At 36.4% G+C, this 21359-nt stretch overlaps 1 protein-coding gene across 1 annotated transcript; it reads left to right on the forward strand.

Annotated features, from left to right (window-relative positions):
• Nucleotides 1-4126: 4126 nt before the first annotated feature.
• On the forward strand, nt 4127-20310 carry LOC123536619 (prohibitin 1-like). The gene is made up of 6 exons (XM_045319944.2): nt 4127-4371; nt 10554-10715; nt 15500-15642; nt 16964-17080; nt 17612-17707; nt 18773-20310. Exons 1-6 carry the CDS (start codon nt 4287-4289, stop codon nt 18986-18988), a joined length of 819 nt encoding a protein of 272 aa, XP_045175879.1. The 5' UTR covers nt 4127-4286; the 3' UTR covers nt 18989-20310.
• Nucleotides 20311-21359: the final 1049 nt, after the last annotated feature.

A 21359-nucleotide genomic window follows, 5' to 3' on the forward strand; every position in this document is an offset into this window, starting at 1 on the left:
GACAAAAATGAGAATTTTACATATTTAACAAAAATTACATTATCATTACATGCAAATTGTCATCTACTATCTAAAAGTATTGATAAATTACAAAAGGGTATTTTCATTAGATGTAATGATATATAATTAGCGAGCAATACAAATAAGTTAGTGGTGGCATGCTGAAATATTCTGTATAAAAATCAGTTTTTCTTGCAGTCTCATGATGATTTGTCTTGAGAGGATAAATATGTTGGTTATGAAAAAGATATTTTCCATTTTGCTATTATTTTTGTATAAAAAAGTCAGTAATAAATTAGTCTCATATACCTCGTTCTAGCTAATATGTATTTATAGTATATTCAGTAATTACTCTAAATGCAACAAGGTGGGTTTATGACTTTAGACATATTATATATTTAACAAAGTGACACATAGAATGTGTATAACAATCCTCTGAAGTGCTGTGTGAATAACAACGATTTTTTTTTAAATTTCACGAATGTAAAACAAAATCCCCCCTACCCCTGTGTCAGGATATGACCCAGGGAAGTGCCTACGCCTTTAGTATCTTGAACAATGAAATGGGTCCAATCGCTAAGGTGACTATGTCTTAGACTAGCTGACAAACGATGTAGAATGTCCTTTGTTAAAACGTATAGCTGGTGAGACTATATATCTCACATATAAAAAATTTCTCTGGCTATCTCGCCTAAATGATTCGTGTACCAATGATTCGTAAATGATTTTAATAATGAGCTAGATAATTTCAGGGATCAGGCAAATCAATAGATACCTTCAAGTAATACAAATCAACTCAAACTCCTATATACTTGACTGGTCTTTTTGTTGAAGTTCCCGTCAGACAAAGTCTTTGAATCAACAACCTACGAGTCCTATCGCATAGATGTTCAGCCTATGTCCTCTTAATTGAAGATGTAACTCACTAAGATTGCCCTGACTCCTGGATGCTCAGCGCTTGTATGCTATCACATATAGCATTCAACTACTATATAAATATAACTACTGTCTCAGTAGATTACCAAACACTATGTCTCTGCCTCAGCTTTCCGATGCTCAGGCAATATTTGCAATCGTCTATAGTATTCAACTACCCTTAAGGTAAAACTCCTATGCGCTGGCCCTATAGCTCAAAACCTTGTTGAAATTCTGCAAATCTTCTTTAGTCTATGAACTTCAAACGTCTTCTTTTTAATAATTTATCCGCCCTGACAGTGTAGTTACAATTACTTCCCCATTAAGGTACTGGGATAAATTATTAGTTGAATCCTCGATGTGTCTACATCAATCGCTGGATACAGAATGACCTCTCTGTCATCCATCTACCTATTTATACCTTAGCAGAAGTGAGCTTTGATTGGTGCTATTTATAGAACTTATTTCTGATTGGTCCAAATTCGCACATAGTATTTTACAACGAGTACTTGCTCTAGCAAATAGTTGGTTCCCTTATACTATCGTATTTAACATAATGTGTGGTGCTGGGATCCAGCTATCAATGTGATTAACCCATATCGTCCATAAATGACCCAAATCCCATTGTTTACAGCAATCAACTATAGTAACAGCAATGATAGAATGAAAAAGGAGTCAAGCACTATCTGTGCTTACTTGATATATATATCAAATACATTAAATATACAAATTATTCTGACACCCTGCGGGCACCCCCCCCCACCCCCACTCCCTCCCGTTGCTAAATTTGACCAAGACGGTCAAAAATCAACACCATCGCCCACACTGATTTTGTTGCTTAAAACATTAAACGAAGATGAACAGAAATGAAAAAATATAATTAATTAAATGATAGTTATCGATTGTAAACGGAATAAGGTGAAAATTGACAATGACCACTAGCGGAATATTAACTATTTCCGATTAAAAATTGAGATTGCTGTCACATCCGCTTGTTGCTACGTGACGTGATGCGCTGAATTTCAGGTTTGTCAAAGTATAACAGTTTCAGTATTAATTAAGTTACTTTTGAAACAATGATGATCATTTAATAACACTATACATTTATAAATATTAATTAAGTAAGTATGAATGTGACACTTTAAGATGGAATTTAATAATGTAGTCATTAGTCCCTTTTAAAAAAAGTTTATTAGTCCCTTTAAAAATAAAGTTAACTTTTCATACGAAGTACTATTTTCAAACTTAGTGGGTTAATCTGTGAATAATGCTCCTTCTCAATATGTATTTTGCAATTAATACATTAACTTGAAAAGGGCAATATTAACAAGAGGGCCAAGATGGCCCTAGGTCGCTCACCTGAGAAACACACCATAACAGTGTAAACATGTTTGACCTAGTGATTTCATGGAAACAAACATTCTGACCAATTTTCATTAAATGTGGTCTCTTAATCAATTTGACCTAGTGACCTAGTTTTTGAGCCAAGATGACCTACATTCGAACATGACCTAGATTTGATCACGGCAATCATTCTGACCAAATTTCATGAACCTCAATTGAAAAATACAGCCTCTATCGCATACAAAACGTTTTTCTTTGATTTGTCCTAGTTTTTGACCACAGATGACCCATATTCAAACCTGACCTTCATTTCATCAAAGCTATCATTCTGACCAAATTTCATGAAGATCAATTGAAAAATACAATCTCTATCGCATACACAAGGTTTTTCTTTGATTTGACCTAGTGATCTAGTTTTTGACCACAGATAACCCATATTCTAATTTGCCCTAGATTTCATCAAGGCAATCATTCTGACTAAATTTTATGAATATCCAGTGTAAAATGCAGCCCCTATTGCGTACACAAGGTTTTTCTTTAATTTGACCGGGTGACCTAGTTTTTTTATCCTAGATGACCCATATTCAAACTCGACCTAGATTTCATCCAGACAAATATTTTGATCAAATTTCATAAAGATCCGGTGTAAAATGCAGCCCCTAATGCATACAAAAGGTTTTTCTTTGATTTGACCTAGTGACCTAGTTTTTTGATTCCAGATAATTCATATTCAAACTTGACCTAGATTTCATCAAGGCAATCATTCTGACCAAAATTCATGAAGATCAATTGAAAAATACAGCCTCTATCGCATACACAAGGTTTTTCTTTGATTTGACCTAGTGACCTAGTTTTTGAGTCAAGATGACCCATTTTCGAGTTTTGCCTAGCTTTTATCAAGGCAATCATTTTGACAAAATGTCATAAAGATCAGTTGAAAAATACAGCCTCTATCGCATACACAAGGTTTTTCTTTGATTTGACCTAGTGACCTAGTTTTTAACTCCAGATGACCCATTTTCGAACTTGGTCTAGATTTTATCGAGGTAATCATTCTGACCAAAATTCATGAAGATCAATTGAAAAATACAGCCTCTATCGCATACACAAGGTTTTTCTTTGATTTGACCTAGTGACCTAGTTTTTGACCCCAGATGACCCATTTTCGAACTTGGTCTAGATTTCATCAAGGTCATCATTCTGACCAAATTTTATGAAGAACAGTTGAAAAATACAGCCTCGCCTCTATCGCATACACAAGCTAAATGTTGACAGACAGGCGACAGACGACGGACAACAAACGACGGACGCCGGACATCGAGCGATCACAATAAAGACGCATCAATAGCTCTATGGTAGAATGTATTCTTTGAGTGTGGGAGGTCTCTGGGGTTCGATCCCCGGCCGCATGATACCAAAGATGTGATGTTAGTAGTGGTAGATCCCTTGGGCACTCAGCATTTAAATGGCTGTACCAAGAGGTAAAATAAGCACAGTTTCTGTTACTGGATACCTAGTATGTATGTTGATTATATTCGACGTTATATAAATCTTACCTTTAACCAAAGAAGTATAACACACTTAAAATAGTTTTATAGCTCTTTGCTTTAACACATTTTTCTTTCTGAATGAAGATAATATTTAATAATTTTCTTGACATACAGTTTAGAGCTGTGCTGTATTTTGTAAGTTCTGAAAGAAATATGTTTTTAGACATTTATGAAAGACTCTTATGTTGAATTCATCAAAGTTCTATGCGGACAGTTTTATGCGGATTACCAGACTGCATGGGCGGACATCTACTTCGCCAAAATAGGTCTTCAACCCTTCAAAAAATAATGACATTGATTATTTTACATGTACACCGTGTTTTAACTTCCGGTTTGAAATACATGCTGCACTTTCGTCAGATTGACATTGAATTATTTAACACCTTAAACATTCTAATCTTAATCGATTTATCACACTTTAGATAATTGAAACAATAAAGCAACTACGTTAAATTGTTCTGCGATCGTACAAAGAGTATGGCACGTCTTCTTAATTCCCTAGGAACTCTTGGTGTAGGCCTTGTTGTCGCCGGGTCGGTCGTAAATTCTGCATTATATAACGGTATAAAATACTGTATTTATACTTGTACTCATCATGTTTGTTAGTTCTTCAATACCCTGAGGGTAACCAGTCGCCTAGTGTCGTGATAAGTTACATGCTTTACTGCCAAAATTATTTATTAAAAACTTGAGGCAGTGGCTAGGGGTCTGGTAAACGGACCTCTAGACCCAGAGTCTACAGGTCCCTCTAGACAACCCGTACAGGGCAGGCTAGAGGTCCGGTAATCAAAATGAATACCGAGAACAGTATTTACAAAGAGCTAGGAGACTACATAATTTTTTATCTTTAAAAACGGGAGATGATTTCAAATATTTGTTTCGTATTTTTCTCGTTTTGAATACATGGAAACAGAAGTATTTATAACTTTAATCCCGGGAAAAACATGATTGAAAATTCGACAAATAGTTAATAGCAATTTGTATGCCGTAATCGGAAGTTTTTATTGTTTTTCTCAGGACTGATGAATAAAAATAATAAACTGAATGTTTTCTTCCCTATTTAAGACGTGGATTATGCTCATGAATTGTTGAATTCGTTTTACAGCTTGAGTAAATAAATAACGGTGACTACCGGAAATCGCTGTTAAAATTTCATATTCAGTGTGTATCGAACCAGAGTGAGAGCTAATTATACATAAAATATTTACAAAAATAAACGTAATAAAGGCACCTTTATGACAACTAATCATAACTTTTACCAGCAATTACCTTGTCAGGGATCACTTGTGGCGGCGATATTCTCGCGGTTTTTTGGTTAAAATTGCATAAATTTTGCTCAAAAATCGCATCTGCGCGGCCATGGGTCTTTTGCCGAAATTGCGACTTTTTGCTGCAATGCAGACTTAATGTTACTTGCTGATCGTATGACGTTTATTGGGCTCTTGAATTTTGCTTTTATCTCCTTAGAGCGACCGGTGATAATGATTACCAGGCAAAAATCACCTATTTTCGCCAAGTTGAAGCTTCCATTCTCGCGAACGGGTAGCAGTGAGAATAACAACAAGGTGGAGAAACCCCTGGTGAAGTCCCTTCATGAAAAAAATGCTGAACACTTGAAATTCCATATGAAATGTTTGTAATCGAGGGGGAGGGTAGGGTCATTATGAGTTTGACTTCAAAGCTGTCGTGGCCTAATGGAAGTGTATCAGATCCAGAAAGATTAAAATATAACTGAACTTTCACTTGGACAGAGCAGCTTCGAAGTAAAAGCTCAAAGTTAACTCCTTACTGAAAGGAAAAATGCATGTGGACCCAGCACTCGGCTACAGCTTCATCAACTTATTCAGGCACAGAATATTGAGTTATGTCAGTCTTCGACTTAAACCGCCAGCCCGAAGCCCGAGTCGAGTGATTTGCAGATCGGTCGAGTATAAAATCCAACCTTAACGCCCGACAGGTCAAGTGAATTTAACAGGATAACTTTACCTTTTAAACCCCTAATATCCAATATATGTCAATTGTGTACACTTTTCAATACACATTCCGCCATTTTTTATGTACATTCACCAGAGAGGACTTCCAAAATTTTCGAAGGACGACAAAAGCAATACTGTACACCATGATGTAACTTCAGTTAATGATGTGATTAGCTCCGCCCCGTAACTAATCAAAGCGGTTTAACTCTTGATGATTGACAGCCTCCTAAAGACTGTCGGCATTTCTTTAGATGTCATGTTTGGAGTGTGAAAGCATCGTGTTTGATAAAGAGACCGTCTGTAAATGTAAACCGTCATTCAGATCAGTTGACATGTTGAGAAGGCGCTAATTGTCAATAATAAAAAAGTACATGCAATAAAGAACTAATTGTCGCAATGATATCGACAATTTCAGCACAAAAAAATAAATGAATAAATTTTATTTGCAAATTGGTGAGTAAAATAGACAGTTCAAAGTCAAAGTTAAAAACCTTTTTTCCGATCAGTAATAAATTTGCTACTTACTTTGGATTTTCAAAAAATTATAAATCCTTCTTTTTCAGTATTAAAAAAAAAAACCAACACTTCAATCTGTCTCCTATTTACCTATATAATTTAGGTTTGATCTATATCTATGACACATTTTGATGAATAGCCTGAAATAAACACCAGCACATGGCAGCTAAACTTCAAAGGGAAATTTTCCTTTATTGATTTTTGGCATTTCTCTTTGATGTCATCATGTGGGATGAAAGTTAACTGGTTGGACATTGCCAGGTGACTGATGTAATTTGACATAATTCTACGTCAGGTGTATAAAAATGTACTTTAGATTTTTTTGTGGATTTTTATTATGTAGAGGAAGAACAGTAAGTTTGTTGATTTTAATAAAATGCTGACTGTTGCTATATACCTATAATAAAACTATAAAATATTTTTTGTTAAATATAATGTTTTCTCTCAATTCTATTACTTTACACATTTTTTGAACCAATTATATATGACGATGATAGTACTGATGATGATGATGAAAAAGAGTCATTGTACAAAGTAGTACTAGGACTCCAAGAAAATTTAAAAGGGACTCCAAAATCTGAATGTTAGGCAGTCCTGACTCCATGAAATTGAATCCTAAAGGAAGCCCTGCTGTGAATGAGAAATATGACTTTGAGGATGATGATTATGAGCCAGAGTTATCAGAGGAGGCCGTGTTTTTGTTTGTTCTGTCCTTCAGCTTCAGAGAATAAATAACAAAGAAACATCAACCTGTTAATGAGTTATGACTATTTATTTACAGGAAAGTATTGCTCTACAAAGCAATGCTGTTTCATTTCATACAATGCTGAAATACGAATTACTTTTCGGGCTAGCAAACTTGGATTCGGGCTAGTACTATTTCAAAGGCACTAGCCGGAACAGGCTACTGAAAAGCAAACATCTGTTTTTTAGCTCGACTATTCGAAGAATAGTCTAGCTATTCTACTCACCCTGGCGTCGGCGTCGGCGTCACACCTTGGTTAAGTTTTTGCATGCAAGTACATACAGCCATCAATTAAAGGCATATAGCTTTGACACTTATTTTTTCTTTTTCTAGGTCAATTACCAACCTCTCTGGGTCAAGTCCCATAACTCTGACATGTATTTTGAGCAAATTATGCCCCCTTTTGGACTTAGAAAATTTTGGTTAAAGTTTTACATGCAAGTTACTATCTCCAAAACTAATGCAGATATTGATTTGAAACTTCACATGTGTCTTCGGGGTTAGAAAACTAGTTGATAGCAGCAAGTCCCATAACTCTGACTTTCATTTTGGCCAAATTATGCCCCCTTTTGGACTTAGAAAATTCTGGTTAAAGTTTTGCGTGCAAGTACATACAGCTATTTCTAAAAGGCATATAGATTTGAAACTTACTTTTTCTTTTTCTAGATCAATTACCAACCTCACTGGGTCAAGACCCATAACTCTGACATGTTTTTTGAGCAAATTATGCCCCCTTTTAGACTTAGAAAATTCTGGTTAAAGTTTTACATGCAAGTTACTATCTCTGAAACTAATGCAGATATTGATTTGAAACTTCACATGTGTCTTCGGGGTTATAAAACTAGTTGATAGCAGCAAGTCCCATAACTCTGACATTCATTTTGGCCAAATTATGCCCCCTTTTGGACTTAGAAAATTCTGGTTAAAGTTTTGCGTGCAAGTACATACAGCTATTTCTAAAAGGCATATAGATTTGAAACTTACTTTTTCTTTTTCTAGATCAATTACCAACCTCACTGGGTCAAGACCCATAACTCTGACATGTTTTTTGAGCAAATTATGCCCCCTTTTAGACTTAGAAAATTTTGGTTAAAGTTTTACATGCAAGTTATTATCTCCAAAAGTAATGCAAATATTGATTTGAAACTTCACATGTGTTTTCGGGGTTATAAAACTAGTTGATAGCAGCAAGTCCCATAACTCTGACCTTCATTTTGGCCAAATTATGCCCCCTTTTGGACTTAGCAAATTCTGGTTAAAGTTTTGCGTGCAAGTACATACAGCTATTTCTAAAAGGCATATAGATTTGAAACTTATTTTTACTTTTTCTAGATCAATTACTAACCTCACTGGATCAAGTCCCATAACTCTGGCATGTATTTTGGGCAAATTATGCCCCCTTTTGGACTTTGAAAATTCTGGTTAAAGTTTTACATGCAAGTTTCTATCTCCAAAACTAATGCAGATATTGAATTGAAACTTCACATGTGCCTTCGGGGTTATAAAACTAGTTGATAGCAGCAAGTCCCATAACTGATATGCATTTTGGTCAAATTATTCCCCCTTTTGAACTTAAAACTCTTTTGATATTTAACCTTTTTGGGTAATATTTTCCTGCTTCTGGGACAATATTTCGAATAGTCGAGCTTGGCTGTCTTACGGACAGCTCTTGTTTGTAATAACAATTTATCTTTATAAATAAACAAAACAGTTCCTTTCAGAGACACTTTTATCATAACAGTCTTCAACTTAATTTTTTTTAAGCACTAACGGGCTAGTGCTTAAAAAAAATTAAGTTGAAGACTGTTATGTTAAAAGTGTCTCTGAAAGGAACTGTTTTGTTTATTTATAAAGATAAATTGTTATTACAAATAAACAGATGTTTGCTTTTCAGTGTAATAAAGGCTGTCCGCCGATGTAAAATCTCATTATAAAAAGAAAAAATCCCATTCATTTTGTCAAAATCTCATTGATTCAAGGCAAATGGGAATTTACCTCATAAAGGTATCTGCCAAAAGTGATCCTTGCCTTAAACGCTGGTACTGTAAAACGAAAGAAGTGTATTACAGTTCATAATAGTACATGTATATTGATTACCGGACCTCTAGCTAGACTCCGGGTCTTACCGTTATCTGTTTACTCAAGCAGTAAAACGAATTCAACAATTCATGAGCACAATCCATGTCTTAAATACTAAAGAAAAAATAAGTTTATTATTTTAATTAATCAGTCCCGTGAAAAACAATAAAAGCTTCCGATTACGGCGTACATATTGCTATCAATTATTTCGTGTTTTTCCCCGGGATTAAAGAATTATAAATACTTCTGTTTCCTGTGACTTACCATTTATTTAAAACAACGAAAAAATACGAAAACAAATTTTTGAAATCATCTCCCGTTTTTAAAGATAAAATTTTAGTCTTCTAGCACTTTGTAAATACCGTTCTCAGTATTCATATTGATTACCGGACCTCTAGGTCTAGAGGTCTAGTTACCGGACCTCTAGCCACTCTCAAAACTTAAAAGGTCTGTGGTTCAAATCATGGTCAGAGCACAGACACTTAGGTGTTTGCCCCCTCTTTCCTCCTCCACCCCTGCCAACTGTCCGCCAGTATCTCTCAGCTCCTTTAAGTGGACGCATTGGTCAAGAGAGCAAAGACGCTTTCCTACAAGGGTGAAGGACCTGGGTTCGATTCCTAACCTCCCATTGCGGTGTGTTCTTGGGCAAGGCACTTTATCACAATTGCCTCAGTCGATGGGTATCAGCAAATTGCTGGGGGTAAGGTATAATTGGTTTTAACTGTTCTTAATAGGGTCTCTCAAAAGCCCTATAGATCTCGTGTTCAATATTTCACAAAGGGATGGTAAATAAAATTTACCTTTACCCTCACCCCTGCCAACTGTCCATAAATCCCCAAATATCTCTTGGCCTTTTAAAAAACAAACTAAGCTCAGGTCTCAAGATTTTAAACAGGATTTTCTTGCCCAAGGAATATAATTATTGATCTGAGCTTGGTGTTGCGCACTCAAATTTACATTGTATCGTCTATGCTCATGTCTAGTACATAGTCTGATTGGTGCATGATGTGCAGTTGGTATATGATGCACCAATTGGTGTATTCAATGATGTTCCAATTGACGCCTATATCTTATGTTTCAAACAGGCTTTTTTGTGTTGCCGTAACATTTAATCGATCTCTCAAACCGCTTAACTCCGATGCCTGCTATCTCGGGGATATTTTCAAGTCTCATCTTGAAAATACGTGCACAAATTACCGTTTTAAGTCAAATTTTGGTTAGTTCACAAATGAAAATGCTGGACCCCTTCAGATTCGAGATAGCAAGTTTCAACTGTATATAAAATATTTGCATAGCAGTTACATGTCTTTTAGAATTTTTGGCACAGTTTCTGTATGAATAGTCACTTTGCTCTGTAAGATGTGTTGTAATGCAAGTTTTATTGTTAGTGCTGGCATATTCATGATTTTATCATTACTGCTGTTATAGTTGATGGTGGACATCGAGCTGTGATATTTGACAGATTCCGTGGTGTACAAGAGACTATTGTTGGAGAAGGAACACATTTCCTCATCCCCTGGGTACAAAGACCAATCATATTTGATGTACGAGCTAAGCCAAGAAACATACCAGTAGCCACAGGAAGCAAAGGTTTGTCACGTTTTATTAGATCACCGGTCACATACTGACAGGGTGAGCTTTTGTGATTGTCCGTCCATTCACAATTTCTTGTGAACACGATAGAGACCATATTTTGCAACCGATTTTAATGAAACTTGCACACAACTTGTATTGGCATAATATCTCGGTTCCTTTCGAAAACTGGCCATATCCCATCATGGGTTCCAGAGTTATGGCCCCGTAAAGGGCCAAAATTTCTATTTTTGGCTTGTGAAGATAGAGACCACATTTTGCAATTGAATTTAATAAAACTTGCACACAGGTTGTATTGGCATAATATCTCGATTCCTTTCGAAAACTAGCCAGATCCCATCATGAGTTCCAGAGTTATGGCCCCTTAAAGGGCCAAAATTTGCTATTTTTGGCTTGTAAACTAGATAGAGACCACATTTTGCAATTGATTTTGATAAACCTTTCACACAACTTGTTTTGGCATAATATCTTGGTTCCTTTCGAAAACTTGCCATATCCCATCATGAGTTCCAGAGTTGGGGCCCCTTAAAAGGCCAAAATTTGCTATTTTGGCTTTTGCAGCCATATAGAGACTTCATTTATGGTTGTATTTGATACAAACTTGCAAGATATCTTTAACAATGGGGCCTCTGTGGCCGTGTGGTTAAGGTTGCTGACTTCAAATCACTTGGCCCTCATCGATGTGGGTTCGAGCATTACTCTGGGCGTTGAATTCTTCATGTGAGGAAGCCATCCAGCTGGCTTACAGAAGGTCGGTGGTTCTACCCAGGTGCCCGCTCATGATGAAATAATGCACGGAGGGGCACCTGGAGTCTTCCTCCACCATTAAAGCTGGAATTTGCCATATGACCTGTCATGTGTCGGTGCGACGTTAAATCCAAAAAAAAAAATCTTTAACAACAATAGATCTTGGATCCCATGATGATTCCGTCAGATCCAATCATAGGTTCCGAAGTTACGGCCCCTGATTGACCCCTGAAAGAGCCAAAATTTGTTAATTTTTACCTTGTGAACACGATAGAAGTGACATTTTACATCTGATTTTAACCACACTTACACACAACTTAAGTCACAATTATCTCGGTTCCTTTCGAAAACTGGCTAGATTCCATCATGGGTTCTAGAGTTACTGCCCCTGAAAGAATGTAAATTTTCCATTTTGGCCCTTTCAGCCATACAGAGGTTTCATTTATGCTTTGATTTGATACAAACATGCACAGAATGTTTATCTTGATGATATCTAGGCCAACTTCACAACTGGCTCATATGGGGTCAAACACTAGGTCACCAGGTCAAATCAAAGGAAAGGCTTGTTATTGTGCTATTTTTTTAACCTGTCAAATGTGCATACATTATACGCTCTGTGCGTTCGATATTATAATATTTGGCCCAACTTCGGTGCTATCCGTATGTTTTACGGGAATAAATTTTGGTTAAGTGTCTAAATGCCATTATTAGTATTGTAAGTGAAACCCTTATTTGTCATTCATATCGATAGCTCATTGGTTACAACACATGGTTTTTATGCGGGAAATTGCTGGTTCGAGCCCATAAGTGAGAACATTTTTTATTTTCATTTTTAATTGTTCATTGGTTTATGTGTTTTAAATTACAAGGGGACACCTGAAAATCAAAATTCACGGGCTTCATGTTTAAATGTGTTTCGCACTGAAATTATAGCGATCAAAACTGAATCATGAATATAGCTTGTTTTAATTAATATCTATGAAATTGTAATATACTAAAATAAACCGTGAATAAAAATGATATTAAAGAAAAGAAATTAAAAAAGAAATAAAAAAAAATAGTTGTAAAAATACAATGGAGGAAATATTAGATAAAATGTACATGTACAAAGTGTTTGTGAAAAAAATACAGATACTGCACGGTTTATTTATGAGCTCGAGGTTTCATGCTACTGACAGTGACCACTGAGCTATCGTGACTATCGAACCTCGGTATACACGCTTTAAATATTAAACCATTTTAATTGCAGGTGACTTTCCGTACACTGTACGGAATGTATCGAAAATCAACCGAAGATTAAATATTCTGTGCACCGACCATGTAATCAATATGCAGTTTGACAGGTCAATAAAATAGTACAATAATACCCTAGAGGTCACATTTATGACTATATCCAGTGTTTTTTTTTTTTCACTTTTAGGGGAAGGGGGTCAGTGCCCTTTGGAGGGGGAAAAAACGACGTAAAACTAAGAAAAGGGGAATTTTCGTTGGTGTTGAAGTATTAAACAAGTTTCAAGTTTATTGATAAATTCAGGGCCCATAAGAACATGTGACATGACATATAACACAATGTAGCATAGTAATACCAGATGGCAAAACAACTGTTATAAATTATAACCAAATAAGTTTTTCAAATGTGGTGGATAAGACACCCATTTTTGACCAGAAAATGTTGAACATTCAGTCCCCAGAAAAACTGACCTACCAAAATTTACAACAGACATTAGGTCCCTTCCTAGACAAGCTTACTGTCGCTGAGTGGCTGCTTTTTTATGCCCCCGAAGGGAGGCATGTAGTTTTTGAACTCTGTCTGTCTGTCGGTCTGTCCGCAATTTTCGTGTCCGGTCCATATCTTTGTCATCGATGGATGGATTTTCAAATAACTTGGCATGAATGTGTACCACAGTAAGACGATGTTCAGTGCGCAAGACCCAGGTCCGTAACTCAAAGGTCAAGGTCACACTTAGACGTTAAAGGATAGTGCATTGATGGGCGTGTCCGGTCCATATCTTTGTCATCGATGGATGGATTTTCAAATAACTACGCATGAATGTGTACCACAGTAAGTGGAGGTGCAGTGCGCAAGACCCAGGTCCGTAGCTCAAAGGTCAAGGTCACATTTAGACGTTAAAGGATAGTGCATTGATGGGCGTGTCAGGTCCATATCTTTGTCATTGATGGATGGATTTTCAAATAACTTGGCATAAAGGTGTACCACAGTAAGACGACGTGTCATGCGCAAGACCCAGGTTCGTAGCTCAAAGGTCAAGGTCACACTTAGACGTTAAAGGATAGTGCATTGATGGGCGTGTCCGGTCCATATCTTTGTCATCGATGGATGGATTTTCAAATAACTTGACATGAATGTGTACCACAGTAAGACGACGTGTCACACGCAAGACCCAGGTCCGTAGCTCAAAGGTCAAGGTCACACTTAGACGTTAAAGATCATTTTTCATGATAGTGCATTGATGGGCATGTCTGGTCCATATCTTTGTCATTCATGCATGGATTTTAAAATAACTATGCATGAATGTGTGACACAGTAAGACGATGTGTCGCGCGCAAGACCGAGCTCCGTAGGTCAAAGGTCCTAAACTCTAACATCGGCCATAACTATTCATTCAAAGTGCCATCGGGGGCATGTGTCATCCTACAGAGACAGCTCTTGCTATTTCTGACATTTGCAGCCACCGTTACATTTGACCTGTCACAATATAAAATGAACTGTAAAAAAAAGTGCATTTGTTGGATTAGTTGGACAGTGCATTGAGTAGTCCCTTCTCAAAGCATAAAATCAAACCCTGACCGGCCAGAAGATGCAAAGCTCAACTGTGAGAATTCCGAAATTCGCGTTTTAGTAAAGCGCTTCGATGATACTGATTTATCATGGTAAGTTACTCGTATAATACCGGTGTCGATGTAAACAAAACGCGCGATACCACGGTGAACTGTTTTCTATATAAAAAATAACAAAATAAACTAGTAAATTATGATTTAATTGATTGGCGATTTTTTTTTATTTTCGGAGGAAAATTTACGCATCGAGAAGGGGAAACTTAGTTCATGAAACTTAGAATGTTTATCTTGATGATTCCAATGCCAAGTTCAAAAACTGGGTCATATGGGGTAAAAAAACTAGGTCACCTGGTCAGATTAAAGGAAAAGGTTGTTAACACTCTTGAGGCCACATTTATGACCCTATCTTCATGAAACTTGGTAAGAATATTTATCTTGATGATTTTTAGGCCAGGTTTGAAACTGGGTCATGTGGCATCCAAAACTAGGTCACCTGCTCAAATCAAAGGAAAAGCTTGAGAGCCATATTTATGACCCTATCTTTATGAAACTTGGTCAGAATGTTTATCTTGATGATTCCTAGGCCAAGTTTAAAACTAGGTTTAATGTGGGGTCAAAAATTAGGTCACCTGCTCAAATCAAATAAAAGCTTGTTATCACTCTAGAGGCCATGTTTATGACCCTATCTTCAAGAAAATTGATCAGAATGTTTATCTTGATGATTCCAAGGCCAAGTTTAACAGGTGAGCGATATAGGGTCATCATGGCCCCCTTGTCATCAATAATTTCCCTAATGTTGAAGAAGCCAACCACTTCATGTGTAGGACCCACCTGTAGGTTAGAGTCCCACTGGTTCACAGTTTAGATATGACATTATGATTCTTTCATCAGGAAGTAGATTCAAGAGTGATTAAGTTAAGTGATTTCTTCTCGTGAACAACTTGATTTATGTTAATCTTTGCCAGACTTGATCAAATTTAAAAAACTTTGTTCATACATGAAACTTTCTGAAATTTGGTCATAATGGCTAGCTAAACTTCACATGGGGGCTTCTTCAGCTAAAAATAGAAACAAAAAGGCTGTAAGGGCAAGAGTCAATCATTGATATGATTGTTGAAATGATCCATCATTGTGAAATAACAGAAAAATATACTGTGCTGTACTATTTGAAACAACCGTCTGATCTACATTTTAGGACTTTATGTATGATATAACTCTTCTCCTTTATTATTCAGATTTACAGACGGTGTCTGTCACATTAAGAATCTTGTTAAGACCAAAGCCAGAGGCATTGCCATCAATTTACACAAACCTTGGTATCGATTATGATGAGAGAGTCCTACCATCCATTACCACAGAAGTTCTCAAAGCCGTTGTTGTAAGTACCTCAGAGTGTGATAGAATGTAAGACAAAATTGCCACCCCCACCTCCCACTCTGAAAAAATATTTTTATTGATCTGGTGTAGCATTTTCTTGGTTTTATAAATTTTGTCTTTTCCCTAAAACTTCCTGTGCAAAAAATTTCTGAATATATTTCATGTGACAGTGCGGCTTATTTAAACAAGTATAACAATTTTTGTACCCCCTGACAACAAAGTTGTAAGGGGGGGTATACTGGTTTCAGGTTGTCTGTCTGTCTGTCTGTCCGTCTGTCCGTCTGTCTGTCTGTCTGTCCGTCTGTCCGTAGACGCAATCTTGTGCGCACCATCTCTCCTTATCCCCTTGACAGAATTTAATGAAACTTCACACAATTGATCAGTACCAACAGTAGTTGTGCATGGGGCATGTTAGATTCTTTTAGAAAAAAAATTTGCGGAGTTATGGGACTTTGTTTTTTTGTTACTATACTATATACATAGACACAATCTTGTGCGCACCATCTCTCCTCATCCCCTTTACACAATTTAATGAAACTTCACACAAGTGATCAGTACCAACAGTAGTTGTGCATCGGGCATGTTAGGTTCTTTTAGAAAAAAAAAATGCAGAGTTATGGGACTTTGTTTTTTTGTTACTATACTATATATACATAGACACAATCTTGTGCGCACCATCTCTCCTCATCCCCTTGACACAATTTTATGAAACTTCACACAAGTGATCAGTAACAACAGTAGTTGTGCATGGGGCATGTTAGGTTCTTTCAGAAAAAAAATTTGCAGAGTTATGGGACTTTGTTTTTTTGTTACTATACTATATATACATAGACACAATCTTGTGCGCACCATCTCTCCTCATCCCCTTAACACAATTTATTGAAACTTCACACAAGTGATCAGTGACAACAGTAGTTGTGCATGGGGCATGTTAGGTTCTTTCAGCGACAAAAATTGCAGAGTTATGGGACTTTGTTTCTTGTTAACATACTATGTACATACAGTCTGCATATGCAATCTTGTGCGTGTCTAATCTACCAAACCCTTACACACAATTTAATGAAACTTCACACAAGTGATCAGTACCAACCCTAGTTGTGCATGGTGCATGTTACATTCTTTTAGATAAATATTCTGCATAGTTATGGGACTTTGTTTTTTGTTACTATACTGTATACATACATGCTATATACATAAGTCCACATAATTATGCAATCTTGTGTGCGTCAAATTGCAGTGAACTGTGTCAGTGCATGCGGGGGGTACATTCATCACCTTTAGTGATAGCTCTAGTTTACTGATGAATTCCTTGTATATTTTAGGCCCAGTTTGATGCCTCAGAGATGATAACACAGAGAGAAATTGTGTCAGCCAAAGTCAGAGAAGAGCTGACAAAAAGAGCAGCTTCTTTCAGTTTGTTGTTAGATGACATTTCATTGGTAGGTTCTATTCAAGTAATATTTTTTCTTGGGTTTCTTGAATATCCTTGAATATTATATTTATCCAACTGCAAATTGTCTTGGGTCAATTTAAAGCTTTTCATATCTTTTTAATTAGTTACTAAATTTACATATAGCCCTGGCAAGTGTTGAGATAAACTCAAAATGACATAAATATATACATGTATGTAGGACAACAGAGGGTCACTCCCTGAAATTTAATGCCATAACTAAAAAGATTTGATCGAAATGTTGTAAAATAAAATACAGTAGAAGCGCGGAGCACATCAAAATCACATAGAGGCACACACTACAAACCAGACAAGCCTCGGATGAATTTACACTGAACTGGAAAGATGCAGCTCTGACATGTTGTTATCACTTTTTTACTAGTCTACATTTTTAACCCTTAATTTGGAACAAAATATATTCTGTTTAGCAAACATCCATCTGTCAACAATTTTAGATTTTAGCTGTTACAGTTGTTTTCTCTAATAATGAATTAATGAAGTTCTTTTACATTTCCTTTAGACACATTTGACATTCATGTCAGAGTTCACAAGCGCCGTAGAACAAAAGCAGGTTGCACAGCAGGACGCTGAACGTGCAAGATACCTTGTAGAGAAGGTATGTATTTGGACTCCACAAACTGATTGATTGATCTTTACCGTAACAGGGTTTTCTTTGAATTATCTTTAAATATAAGACAGTCATTATAGACTGGGTAGGGGACTGTCTTGGTCTCTCACATTTTCTTAAAAGTGTCTACATTCAGTCAAAACAGTACTAAGTAGCCAGCAAAGGAACTGATACAATCTGGCTGCTTAACCTTTACCCTGCTAAATTTCTAAAATGGACTGGTCCATCATTCAATTTGGTCAATACCACTTATTATTCAAAGGGGTGTTCACTGATAATTTTCTGACTAAATAGTGTATAGTGCAGACCATGATCATGATCAGCCTGCACAGATATGCAGGCTGATCTTGGTCTACACTGGTCGCAAAGGCAGAATCATTTGCTGCCAGCAGGTTAAAGTTGAAGTTAGAACAGAAAGTCAACTTGGGAAATTTGCTGACTGGTCGCTTAAGGCAAGTGGCTGCTTAATACATTTGGCTGCTAAGGCAGATTCAGCTTTATGTAAACTTTCTGACTTTATCTCTGTGTCTCTGTGTCCGAGTGCATAAGGTCGCTGTACCTCTGTGTCCGAGTGCATAAGGTCGCTGATTGGAATCACTTGCCCCTTATTGATGCTTGTTCAGAACCTTGTTAGGGATGTGGAATTTTTCATTTGAGGAAACCATTCATCTGGCTTACAGAAAGTGATGAAACCAAAAATACACTTAAGTTATTTTTCAATAAAATTTTAAACTGTTCCTAAATATTCAAACATATGATGTTTAGTAAGTGATATGCAAAATTTGTTGCATAACTGACTTGAAAAGTACACACCATGCATGGCGACGTCATACTGCTTTTATGACGTTCTTAACATCACGTATCAGAATGCGTTCATTGACTTACTTAAAATCATTGTAACTCTTGAAATAGTGAAGATGACTAAGAATGTTCTTCATGAATATTTTGTTATCTCAATTTTGATTTTTTTGTCACTAAATACAGGTTTTCTCATTGAACGGCCCAAATGCTTACAATGCTCATTATGCTGGTATGACAAAATTATGTTTGCAGGAAGAACAAGTGAAAAATGCTGCCATTATCCGAGCTGAAGGTGAATCAACAGCTGCTAACCTGGTTGCTAAGGCGATTGGCGAAGCTGGAGAGGGTCTTGTAGAACTGAGAAAAATTGAAGCGGCAGAAGACATTGCGTACCAACTGTCACAGTCACGGAACGTTAACTACCTACCCTCTGGACAGCAAACTTTGTTAGCTTTACCCTCACAATAAACTATTTATGACAGATAGAAAAAATAATTTGGCACTTGTGAGCTTGGACTAAGTATTAGAAAAAAAACGTTTTAGTGTGAAACCAGTCTCAAAATGTAACCTTTGTCATTGGTCAGTTTCAAAAGTAAGCTTAGAATCAGCCAATCAAATTTTTGGAGACTGGTCTCCTGACTTGATCTTATGACCCTTGGAAAAGAAAAAATCGAAATCACACTGTAAAATGTGTGAAGTGAATAATTGTTCAGATATTTTTAGAACAAAGACTTTGATATTGTTTATGAATATATATGTAAAAGAGTTAACTTTAAATAATATGTTCAGAGATTTGTATGGAACATATATAGCCTTGTAGATATATACAGTGTGTATATCTGAACAAGGAGGTTGTAGGTTTAAGACGTCCCAGCAACTTTACATCTTTGTCATTTTTAGCTCGACTATTCGAAGAATAGGGGAGCTATCCTACTCGCCCCGGCGTGAGCGCTAGCGTGAGCGTCACACAAATGTTAAAGTTTGCGTACCACCCAAAAAATTTTCAAAGTCCATTGAGATATTGCTTTCATATTTTGCATACTTGTTTACCATCATGACTCCAGTCTGTAAAAAGGAGGAGGCAACTCTATCAAGCATTTTGACTGAATTATGGCCCCTTTTCGACTTAGAATAATGTTAAAGTTTGCGTACCACCCAAAATATTTTCAAAGTCCATTGAGTTATTGCTTTCATATTTTGCATACTTGTTAACCATCATGACCCCAGTCTTTAAAAAGGAGGAGGCAACTCTATCAAGCATTTTGACTGAATTATGGCCCCTTTTCGACTTAGAATATGCTTATTGTAATGTTAAAGTTTTACTCATAGCTTATATTATACTATCAAGCACTGAGAATAGTCGAGCGCGCTGTCCACTGACAGCTCTTGTTACTGATTACTAGTACACTAGAACTTAATTCTACCATTGCTTTGATTGTAGAAGTAAGTGAAGCAACCGTTCATGTGTGATGTATGTTACATCATGTAAGGTAAATTCTAAAAATCAGTTCACGATATATATCATTTGTTCAAGTATTTGTATCTGATGAAAAAAAAAACTGGTTTTGTGTCCAGATTGATATGAATACTGTCAAGCCACCTTTTTTTGTTTCAGCTAGCAATATAAAATTTACGACATGCTAAAAATACATGTATTTTGTTATTTTCAGAGGTATGATAAAAAAACAAGTCGTATTTCTACTTAACATAATGTTATTGACTGTACTAAGAGTATAATTATATTTGTATGTGATGTGCTGGTAAAACAAAGAAATAATCTCAAAACCACAGTCTCTATTTACTTGATATATTCCTAGTCCTGTAATTATTTGTTTGGGGGAGGGTTTAAGGAGTGCTCTTGCCGGTTGGTCCATTGGTTTTCATGGTTTCCGGACGATAACTCGTGAAAGGCTTGACAGATTTAAACAATTTTTGGTTCACAGGTGTAATATCCTAAAATACAGGTCAAGTTTGACTTTGAGGTCAGTAGGTCAAAGGTCATGGTCACAGTGACCCGGAACAGTTAAACCATTTGCGGATAACTTGAGAACGCTTGGGCCTAGGGTCATGAAAGTTGATAGGAAAGTTGTTTATGACTAGCAGATGACTGATGGAATTGATTTTGAGGTCAAAGGTCAAGGTCACGGTGATCCAGAACAGTTCGACTTTGACATTGGCTTACTTCTGTGACAAGGCTGTAGTGTGGGGGTATAATTCGTCACTCCTGTGACAGCTTTACAATTTACAATTTGGACCTAGCTCATTATACATTGGTACCATTTTAATGCTTCCCAAAACAGTTTTTGTGGGTTGGGAGCGTGGGGATTATTGCTGCTTGTCCATCTGTCTGTCAGAAATCATTGTTCAAATGGATAATTCCAACAGTTTTAATGGAATTTGGCCCAAACTTAAGAAACATATCTTTAAAGTTAATGTGTGAACTATATTATAGAGACATGAATGTTCATTGCCTGGTTTAGGATAATTTATTATATGACCCTTTAAAATATATGGAAAGCAGTACTGTATAATATGCAATACTGATACCAGCTTTGACGGTGTTCAGCTTACAGAACTAAACACTGTGAAGTAAATTTTTGCAGTTAATAATATGCATTTTTGTACCTTGCCTGGTTTACGAGTTGTGGTCCTTTGAAATATTTTGTGCAACACCAACGGATAACTCTTTAAACAGTTTCAACGGGTTATCTTGCTCAGACTTGGAGCACAGTATCACTATAAAGTGAACTTTCATATATACTGTCAGGATGTGAATGTATTTAGTTTATAGTATTTTAAATCTAATACACAGTGCTGTTAATACACATAAACATTTTAG

Source organism: Mercenaria mercenaria, chromosome 17 (genome assembly GCF_021730395.1).
Source record: "Mercenaria mercenaria strain notata chromosome 17, MADL_Memer_1, whole genome shotgun sequence".
Classification (NCBI taxonomy): domain Eukaryota; kingdom Metazoa; phylum Mollusca; class Bivalvia; order Venerida; family Veneridae; genus Mercenaria; species Mercenaria mercenaria.